The sequence below is a fragment of the Equus przewalskii genome, chromosome 10, assembly GCF_037783145.1.
Source record: "Equus przewalskii isolate Varuska chromosome 10, EquPr2, whole genome shotgun sequence".
Lineage (NCBI taxonomy): Eukaryota > Metazoa > Chordata > Mammalia > Perissodactyla > Equidae > Equus > Equus przewalskii.
In genome coordinates this window covers 21374168-21384966 of record NC_091840.1, presented here as the reverse complement: position 1 = coordinate 21384966, position 10799 = coordinate 21374168, and the positions used below count along the sequence as shown (strand labels likewise).

The following is a 10799-nucleotide window of genomic DNA, read 5'->3' as shown; positions in this document are numbered from 1 at the left end:
AACTTGCCCTGAATGAAGAGAGGCTGGAAGGCACTAACTGGGTTTGGGACATTCCGAGCATAACATAGTGTCACTCGATTATCTTCCAAGGTCTCCTGCCTGAGGTCTGGATAAGGGAGCTCCAACGACATCAACAACAACGGACTAAACATTGAAAGAACTAGAGTGTGAGAGAACAACAATGTTTTTTGTTGAATATATTTGAGAGAACAAGAATTTAAGACACTGGAGAGGGCATGGACACAGCAGGGGGAGATAGCGTCAGCTCCATCTCAAGGAGAGAAGACATAACTAGCAGTTTGGCTAAAGACTGGGACAGTGGCCTTGCACAGCCATAGGAGCCATTAACCTTGGCAGACATCAGTGGGTACCCGTAGGAGTGGGCACCAGCAGAGCTGGCACTTTTAGTCCCGGCAGAGACCAGAGACTGAATATCCTAGTTTGGTTCTAAAGAACTTTCACAGGAGGGGCGTCTCAAAATCCAAATTTAGACCTAGCGTTACAATATTCAAAAGGGAAGAGAGACACTTCAAAAATCTGTTGGTTATTACTCAAATACAAGATAGTGCTTTCTACCCCTATGTGTTCTCCAGTATTTCCCAAAGGAGGGTTGCAGAGATATTTGGGGTACCAATAGCATCCCCTCTCGCCGGGTGACAATTCTGAAGGGTGTGTAAGCTCTGGGTGCTTGTTTGAAGTCAGTTTTAGTCTCTCATATTCACACCTTACATGTAACTGACATTCTGAGAGTGAGCTCTGGGTTCGGTCCCGCCGTTGTCACTTACTGTGTAAGAGAAAAAATTAGTCGTGCAGTTCCTGGTTCTTGGTTGGCGTTCAATAAGTGTTAACTCCTGTCCCTCTTCTTGTAGGCACTTGGAAAAGAAAAAAGTGGAACTTTCTAGAAATGTTAACTGTTGTATTTTACTGAGTAAGGCCCCATAATGAATGCTCATCATATTCAGATGAGGCCTCTTGCCTTAGTGGTCCCACTGGTTCCCTGCTGGCTGAGTGGATGCTGGGGCTCGTTGCACTCAATGAATGTTAATTAATGGTGACGGAGACCTTTCAGGAGAGCATTGAACTACACAGTCCTTCTGGGCTTTCAAGTGGCTTTATAAGAAGCACGTACACATGGAGGGAACACTTTGAAAAGAATGAATACAAATGAGAATCATCACTGCTTTGCAAGAGGAAAGTTTATTAGAAGACTTACAAAGGGATTTATGGAACTAGAAGAAAGCAGCAGAGAGAACCACAAAACACCTCATATGACACCTTCACAGCCCAAACCTGTCAGACCATCAGGTCGCAGAATAACTACAAGAGAGTGGCCCTGAATGAAGAGGAGCAGGCGGGCCTAGGCTCAGAGCCGGGCCACACCCTGGGCATTTGTTCTCCTTCCAGACTATCATTTATGGTGATGCCTGGGGTGGGTCCTGCGGCTGATGGTTGTCAGAGAAGCAGAGCTGGTCCATCGACGTCCCTTCTGTCTTCACGCAACCCTCCTGCTGGCCCCAGGATATCTAGCACCCAAAGGTGTTGCAGGGCCCACAGCGGGGGCGTGGGACACAAGGGGTGCAGGGATTGGTGATGCAGGACCTGTCACCGGCGTTGGTCGTGGCGCAGGGGTTGGAGGGCAGCCTGGGAGACAGAATCATTAAGTCCTCAGCATGGAAAGGACAATAAAAAATTAAGAGAAGGAGCTCAACCCAAGGAGACACAGGAACAAGTGGAAACCATTCGGACATCTTGGGAAGCCAAGCCTGCTTCGGATGACTCCTTCGGCAAAGCTCAGAGACAGTGATGGAAAAGAGCAAAGAAGCCTTGAGGTGGAATCCCAGCCCTCGCTCTACAACCCCAGAGTCGTGGGGAAGGAAGTCACTTCATGCCCTTATGCCTCAGCCTCCGCACCTGTAAGATGGGATTGGTAATCCCTACCACACAGAATTTGTTCATAAAAATACTGTGTTGGGTGACAAGTGCTGGACCCTATGAGTTCCTGAGTCATCTTCCCTATCAATATTCAAAGGCTCATCTGTATGATGGTTACACTGATCCCCACTCTGCCTGCCTCAGATGATTCCAACAAGGATCAAAGACACAAGGGAGTGGGGTTAAATCCAAAAGCACTGTTCAAATTTGCATGATAGTTGCTACAGTTTTGTTTTCCCTTTTGCTGTGACAGCCAAGCCTGAAGGTACAAAGCTTCATTTACCCCTCAGCATCCAAAGGATCACCAGTAGGGAAAACGGTCAAATCTCACTAGCATCTTTTGGAACAGAAAATACCTTTAGGCCAGGTAATGATAGCAACAGATACACCCTAGTTCTCGCTGCTGTAATATAAAACACTAGTCTTTACACACATATTGGCGTCTGGAAGTTGATCTGCAAAGTCCCTTTTTCAGCCTTTAGTAGAACCGTGCATGTGCCTTGTAGGGGTGCCCGGTACTCACTTGCAGTCCTCGCTCTCCAGCAGGCCCCGGTACGTGTTGATCTCGCTCTCCAGCCGGGCCCGCACGTCCAGCAGCACCTGGTACTCCTGGTTCTGACGCTCAAGGTCGCTCCTGATCTCGGCCAGCTGGGACTCCACGTTGGTGATCAGGCCCTGCACCTGGGACAGCTGGGAGCTGTAGCGCGCCTCTGTCTCCGTCAGCGTGTTCTCCAGAGAGTCTCTCTGTGGGGGAGACAAAGAACATCTCAGAGCTGCTCCCTCAACGGGCTTCTCCACAGGGTTCCCAAGAAGTCACAAGCTTCGAGAGTTAGGGAGAGTGTGGCCCAAAGGGCATCCCACTGACTCCCATTCCCCGACATGGGATCCCACATTTCTCACCAGGACGGCTGAACACTACCCACCAGGTTGTGCTGGGCCTGCAGCTCGATCTCCAGGGCGTTGACCGTGCGTCTCAGCTCGATGATCTCCGCCTGGTAGGACTGCAGCTGCTCCGAGCTAGACACCACCTGCCTGTTCAGCTCCTCGGTCTGAAACACCGGAGGGGACAAGACAGGCTCAGACCCTGCCTGAGAGGCTCTGAGGGGCCTCAGGTCCTGAGTGGCCACGTGCTGGGATGCCCACCTGCTTGATGAACCATTCCTCCACGTCCCTGCGGTTGGTCTCCACCAGGGCCTCATACTGACTCCTGGTCTCATTGAGCACGCGGTTCAGGTCCACGGTGGGGGCCGCGTCCACCTCCACGTTGAGGCGGTCTCCAAGCTGGCTACGCAGGGAGTTGACTTCCTGTTGGAGGAAGAGGTAGGCATGAACCCACAGAAAGAAGTCTATAAATAAACTCTCTTTGAGGGAGTCCAGTGAGGTGGGAAGAGGATTGCACTGGAGTTTAGGAATCATGAGCCGAAGTCCAGGTGATGTAACCTGTCACTTCTTGTGATTCAGGCCTCCTGAGTCACTCATTTGTATAATGAGGCTGCTTGATTAAATGACTGCTAATGTTTCTTCTCACTCCAAGATTCGAGCTGAAGTCCAGGTGATGTAACCTGTCACTTCTTGTGATTCAGGCCTCCTGAGTCACTCATTTGTATAATGAGGCTACTTGATTAAATGGTTGCTAATGTTTCTTCTCACTCCAAGATTTTATCATTTCTTCCTTATTTTCTCCTTGCTCAGTGACAAACCTGGCATGATAACTGGCTTATAATTGTTGCTATTTAAATACAGAGGAACCAGGTTGAAGTCCTCCCATTTATTTCATGTCTTCTGCCATCATACACTATCTGTTAGAGGTTGTTTCCTCTTCATCAAAACATGTAATGTTTGAAGCATGCATCTGATTTCATTACATTCAACCAGGGGCTCTGAATCAACCATTATTTGAGTTCCTTAATTTCTCCCATTTTTCCCACCCTTTCCACGATCCATCCATCCATTTATCCAGCTTGGATTCTACTATCTAGGCGACACATAATCTAAGGAAGTTTCCTTCCGGTCTTAGTCATTAATTTGGCATCTATTCAGAAGATAACAGATCTTATCAAACTGTAGAAAGTATTTTAAAGATCTTTGTGTGGACTTTGGCCCCAAGTGGAAATATGTCAGCTGACCATACTCTTTTTGGTAAAAAAGAGAGGCTTGTAACTCAGTCCCCAAAAGTCCCCCAAGTATGTTTTGAGCAACCAGCAGCATGTGGTGCTTGCCCTATGGTACTTTGCAAAGACCTAGCTTATCCTGCTCAGGGGAGCTACGGAACTCTCAATAGTGGGAGCTTGGGAGCTGGGAATCCCTTACCTGCTCATGGTTCTGCTTGAGGGAGATGAGCTCCTCCTTCAGGGACTCCACCTGGGTCTCCAGGTCAGACCTGCACAGGGTCAGCTCGTCCAGGATCCTGCGCAGGCCGTTGATGTCCGACTCCACCAGCTGCCGCAGGCCCAGCTCCGTCTGATACCTTCACACACACAGCAAAGGTCAAGGGAGGTCAAAGAGGAAGATTTCTTCCTGGGCTTTACTTAGCTGACCTAGTCAAATTCATTATATTTTGAAATATTTTCTTTTTTTTTTTTAAAGTTTTTTGAAAGGAAAAAAATACCACTGTGCTGAGTAAAAAGACCTATTTCCTCCCTGAGACAGACCCACAGAGAAGGTATTGGTGGGGGGCCAATGCACAGTTCTACTCTCATATTAACTGTTGGTTCTAAGAATCTTATTCACGGGTTGCTGTCAGCTAAGCCCCGCCATCTTGCCTGCTTAAGTGAGCCGGTAAACTTCTTAAGCCAGCTATAGATTGTCTTGCCTTCCTTTCCAACCACGCTGAGAAGCAATCAGTTGCTGTTAAGGAAGCGCTAAATCAGAAGTCAGTTAGATTCAGCCTTGCCTGTGGATAAGCCCCTTCGTCTCCCTAAGTGTTGATTTCCTCCTCTGTAAAATGAGAACCAAACTAACACTTCATCCAGTTGGCCTGAAGATGAGGAAAGGCCGTAGGTATAATTACATCGTAAACCGTAAAATCCTATGAAAATGCAAAGGACTCTTATGATTGTAATGGTCACACCTAGAAAAATTGACTGATTCTCTGAAATGGATTTTGCCTCGTATTTTTGTGGTTTAATAACTTTTTTCTCATGGGCTGATATTGACTAACCTATACCAAGAAACCAATGTGAAATTCACTTTTACACTTGGTCCAGACGTTAAGTTGAAAAAGAGAAAGAATGGGTGGTTTCTTGCACTCCTTCCTAAACTTAAAATATAGATTCTTGGCATTCAGTGAGGTGACTCTAACTGACATTTAACCTAATCAAGTCAGTGCAGGAATCGTCCCGTTATCAACCCAGACAGCTTCTGCCTGCACGCTCCCGGGACAGAGACCACCACCCTGCGCTTCAGCCTGTCCATTACCAGGCTGCTCTGATCATTAGAAAAATCTTACTTGGTTCTGAAGTCATCTGCGGCCAGCTTGGCGTTGTCAACCTGCACCACCAGCCTGGCGTTCTCAGACTTGCTGACCAGGATCTGGAGACAGCATTAATTGTGAGATGAGTTGGACGAAGAAGGAATGCGCTGTGCCTTAAAGTGAAAAGCTCTTTTCTTTCAGCCCCACTCCTTCCAAATAGCTTTGAATCTTTTCAGATTTTCAGTTCTTGGGTAAAGGGAAGACTAATTAACAGAACTGATCATTTCAAAGCTAAAACAGTCAAGGAGAAATGTGCCCTTTGTCACTGACTCTTCCTGGTCTGCCTCTGGCTTCCTGCAGGAATTAAGCATACCGGGTACCAAGCCTCACATAGGGTGACCAGGACCCATTTGCTTGGAACTGGAGGCTTCCTGGGATGCTAAACCCAGAAAAACCCCAGGCAAACCAGGACAAGTTGGTTATCCTACCCTCATACCCTCCTTTTCCAGCCCTGCTGACCTCTCTCCACTCTCCCCTCATACTGCCTTGGACAAGGCTTTTGCACGAAGCTTCCGCCTCTACCTGGAGTGCCCTGGGATGTCCTTACCACCTTCAAGACCCCTCACATAACCCCCATCCCCGTCCTCCCCAGCTCCTGCAGGGGGTCGCTTCCTCCACGCCCTCCCACAGGACTTTGCTCTCAACCAGTTACACTTCCCGTCACCTTCCCTCTGGTCATTGGTTTCCACTCTCCACTTTTCTCCCCTAGCCCGCGAGCTCTGAAGGCAAGAGACTGTCTTACCCAGTACTTTATCCCTCGCTCCAGCACTGTGCCTAGTCATCACTAAACGTGAGTAAATGAATGCATGATCTTCAACTCACATAGCCCCTTACCAGCCTTCACTTTACCAGAACTACTGAAGAGGGGACAGTCCATGCCCTCTGAGAATCAAGGGCTTGTGCAGTTGGACATCAACTCCTGCTCATCCTTCAATCCCTGCTCTGACCTTGCCTCTCCTGGGAATCCATCCCTGACCTCCACCGAGTCCCACCTCTGTGCTGACTCTTTCCTTATCCTCACTTCCACTCCTGCACTACGGGTCCTGAGTTCTCACTTGTATATGTGTCGGCTCTGGTGGATGGCATGCTGTCTATATATTAGAGAGGCTTCTGGAGTCAATGGCTCTTTGCTTTGCTACAGACACAGTCTCTTTCTGCAGCTTTGAAAGGCTTTACGTATTTGAGGATTCTCTCAGGAAATTCCTGGCTCCAAGAAATAATTCAGTGCATACTTTTTTAAAAAGCTATAGGCTCTGAAAACAAGACCAGGATATCCCACTAGAACTAGGGTCGGATAATCTGGTTTTAGGGAAGAAGCAATGTAAAATTGCTGTAACTGATTTGGTCTAACGCCTTACCCTCTCCCCAGCCTGCATCCTTCCCTTGTGGGGCCTCCCGAAGAGATTTTCTAAGACAATTTGATGTATTGTAGCTAAACCAACGAAGTCTATGTCTTTATCCTTCTCAACGTTAGCTTCGAACAGTCTTCGATCCGTTCAGAAGTGAGTATGCTAAATTTGGATAGATAGCTTTACTAAATTGGCAGTGTGGTGCCACCCCCTCACCTTCTGCTGGAGCTCCTCGATGGTGCGGAAGTAGGACTGGTAGTTGGGGCACACTTCGGGCTCCTGCTGCTGGCACCGCTCCCGGATGCGGCTCTCCAGCTCCGCGTTCTCCCGCTCCAGCTGGCGCACCTTCTCCAGGTAGCTGGCCAGGCGGTCGTTCAGGAACTGCATGGTCTCCTTCTCGTTGCCATTGAAGGAGCCCTCACAGAACCAGCTACAGCTGCCCACATTGGCAGGGATGTTGCAGGCCCCGGGCAGGGTGCAGCCGTGACAGCTGGGGGGCACGCAGGGCCGGGAGGAGCAGGTGGATCGGCAGCTCAGGCTGGGCAGGAAGCAGCTGTAAGACATGGTGCTGGAGAGAGTGGAGCTCTGAAGGTCAGTTCCAAAGCCTGATTCCTCTTCTCTGGTGTGGCCCTGGTCCTCTCCAGGGCTTTATATTCTGTCAGTGTTGGGTGTGCCAAACATGTCCAGCGTTACCTCTTTTTACCTTCCTGACCAATTTTTCCATTTGCCGTTTAGCCACCTCACACGAGTCCTTTACCTCATAAAATATGTTACTTTGGCTTCTTGCTAAGTCAGGACTCCTCGCCAATCATGCTGGTTGGTTAAGTAAGAGCTTCATGGTTTGTCTTCAAAGTGATCAGCCCATTCCCTTGCTGCTTATTCACAGGGTGTTGAGTTAGAGTGACAGCTGTACACTGTCCCCCAGAGTTGGGGGCTCTTCTGTGCCTCTTCCCCTTAAACGAGGAAAGGTCCGTGCCTCATCCATCATCCAACTCCTCACCCAGCTCAGTAAGGACTTTGAGAAAAGCCATCTAAGGAAGGCCACCTGGAAACCAGACTGATGGGTGGGGAATCCTGGAAGCTGAGATCAGAGAGGACTTAGGAGGCCACCCCGTTCAACGTCCCTTTGCCATTCTACCCAGGCCAGATGGAGGCAATTCTATTCTCTTCCAAGGGGGCTGCGGGAAACCCCCACACTCCATTTCTGCTATTATTCCACATTCACAGAATGTTGAGAAAACTCACATCTTGAGAGCACCTACTCTGCATGAAGACTTACTATGTGCTTACACACAGTGTGACTGTTACTAGAATGGCTCCTGTTCACTGAGCACCCACTGTGCTAAGCACCTCATGTGCATTATCTCCTTCAGTACTCACAAAACCCTGCAGGGATTGTAGATGAGGACAGCAAGCCTCTGAGAGGTTGCCCAAGGTCGCAGAGCTCCTACACAGTGGAGCCGGAGTTCAAACCCGATCTCTCTGATTCCAACAGCCACACTCTCTTATCTTCTCACCACTGAGATTCAATAATGCACAAATCATTATGAGTTCAATGGGACCCAACGACTACTAGACAATATCCCCTCCTAAATTAGCGTCGGCCAAGAAATAAAAGCCTGTTTTCTATCCAAGAACCAAAGGTCATTTCTACTCTAATGGAAGGAAATCTACTAAGTGAGAAAGTACAATACCTACTAGAAACTTTAAAAACGGAAACTGAGTTATCTGATGTAAAAACACTTCAGCCCAGCTTTCCAAAGGATACGATTCTAAAAAGCCACTCAATTATTGTGTGGTTAATGGCATCTCGTGACCATCAATACATTTTGACAAACAGATGTTCTGCCCTCACTGTGTTTCAGGTGGAGATTTGAACTATGAGGATTTTATATTTAATCTATCAGTCCTCAAAATATGAAAGATACTCCTTAAAGTAGTTCCTTTTGGAAGCTGTATACTCATTCCTCCCATACAGTCATTACTCAGATTACGCCGTCTTCAAACTTGCCCTCGCAGCCTAGGATACTTTCTTTTGGTTATCTTCATTGATGGTAAATCTTCATCTTCTGAGGGTATGTTTAGTTTTGCAACCAACCAGATATCATTTGGAACCAAGCCTAGTGAGTAGAATAAACAACCAACCTGAGTAGTATCTTTAATGGGTCAGAAACACATTGAGACTATAAAATAATAATGTAGGATTCTAAAAGTTGTTCCTGAGAGCAAGCTTCATATACGCTTTCATAAAGGACGGCAGCTTTGGAGTAACATGTGGTCTCCTAGAGCGTGTGCTTTGAAGGCGCTGACATCTCATCCGTGGTCACAATCCACAGCTCTCTGCCCCTCCTGTCTGAATCTCTACCTTTAGAGAAATGTGGAATGAGTGTGCTTGTTTAAAATCAATACCAAACCACTTGAAGCCCTATTGGATGAGATCAAATAATATTAGGTATATAGCTAGATTCATTAGCTTTTCTCTGTCTTCCTCCCTTTCTCTCTACTCAAAGCTTCAAATGAGAAAAATCTAGACAATGGCAGTTTTTAAAGAATAGCAAAGGAATATGGTGTTGTAGACTGGTAAATATGTTCATGAGGGTCCCTATAACCATTACTGTAGCTTCTACCTCAGTCTGAACATAGAAGTCCAGAGGTAAGTATGCTTTTATCTTTGAAAGTGGAGGGTATTCCCATACCTTGAGTAGAAGTAACTATGGTTGCCGCATAGCTACGTGGTCTTTAGATAATGATGGTTGAGACCACTTGGGTCTATTGAGAAGAGAGCCAAGTTTCAATTAGCTTCCCAGGAATTCTGCAAGACAACCGCTTTTATTTATTCCACTTACTGTATGCTGTGAATTCTTACCTTTGCATAAGCGATGACATTGTCTCTAGTCAATGACCCTTCAATAAACATGATGAGCAAATCAAATCCTAACAAACAGAAAGGTTTTACACCTGCCCAGGTAATTGTGGTAGACGCCTTGGTAAGGCTTCTGGTCTTACCATGTGAGCAAATTGCTGTTGAGGTTTAAGGACACTATTTATGATGGAAGCCAAGGCTGTTTCTGGGGGAAGATCACACCCAAACTCACCATGGTGGTTAACCATGGAGTGGAGTCAGGGCAGATCTGCTGAGGCCATCCTCCCTGTGGCAGGACTTTAAAGGCATTAGGAGGCCTCCTTCCTCCTTCCCAAACCATCTTCCCTGATGGCCAGGTACTGGCATTTCAAATTCTCATCATGAGAAACATACAATGTATTCTTTGGGAAATGCAAAGTAACGTATCAGGCCACTTATTGATTAATTATATGTTCATGTGTACTAATGGCAAGGAGAGGCCAGGAGTAGTGTCATCGGGCACACTCAGACCAGGAGCACTGACTTATGCCTAAGAGAGATGAAGACTTACCCACTGGAGAATCAGAAAATCAGAAACACTGTTCAATACCAACACCAGCCAGGCAAGCTGGGCCAGCCCCAGTTAGAGCTGCTTATAAGAACAGGACACAGGGTTTCCACAGGCCATTCCATAAAGTCAGCCATTACGAATTTATCAATCACCCAGCCTCACTACACTGAGGGGAGAATGTGTGATGGTAATCCAGGAACTAAGCTAACAGGTTTGGCTCTGAGGAGATGCTCAAACAGGATTCCAAGGAGGACAAGCGGGACAAGACCTGGAGAATGAGCTAGCTCAGTAGTAAGATGGGCTGAGCAAAGAGAGGTACAGGCACCTCGAAATGGGATTCATGGCCCATTCCACAAAATCTCTCAGAGCCACCATTGTTTCTCTTACGTTGGCCTCAGACTCCCAAAGGGAAAGGAGTTTGAGGGTCTCAAGGGACCAAGCCAAGTCAGAAAAATGCAAATCTCCTCAGTATATTTTTCACTCTACCCAGTCGAGAATAGAGGAGTTGAGAAGAACATGAAACAATCCAGGACAATGTAACTTAATGGTCCTAGTCTTCTGGGAAAGCTGGATTCAGGGACCACTCAGAGGAGTGAAAATCTGTTTATGTGACTGCTCTGCAGGTCAAAAGGG

The 10799-nt window shown here is 47.2% G+C and overlaps 1 protein-coding gene across 1 annotated transcript; it reads right to left on the bottom strand.

Annotated features, from left to right (window-relative positions):
* Nucleotides 1–1178: 1178 nt before the first annotated feature.
* On the bottom strand, nt 1179–8873 carry LOC103565510 (keratin, type I cuticular Ha3-I-like). The gene is made up of 7 exons (XM_008541577.2): nt 6970–8873; nt 5381–5463; nt 4243–4399; nt 3076–3237; nt 2856–2981; nt 2456–2676; nt 1179–1641 (listed from the first exon to the last, which is right to left on the bottom strand). The coding sequence occupies exons 1-7, from the start codon at nt 7315–7317 to the stop codon at nt 1524–1526; spliced, it is 1215 nt and encodes a 404-aa protein (XP_008539799.1). The 5' UTR covers nt 7318–8873; the 3' UTR covers nt 1179–1523.
* Nucleotides 8874–10799: the final 1926 nt, after the last annotated feature.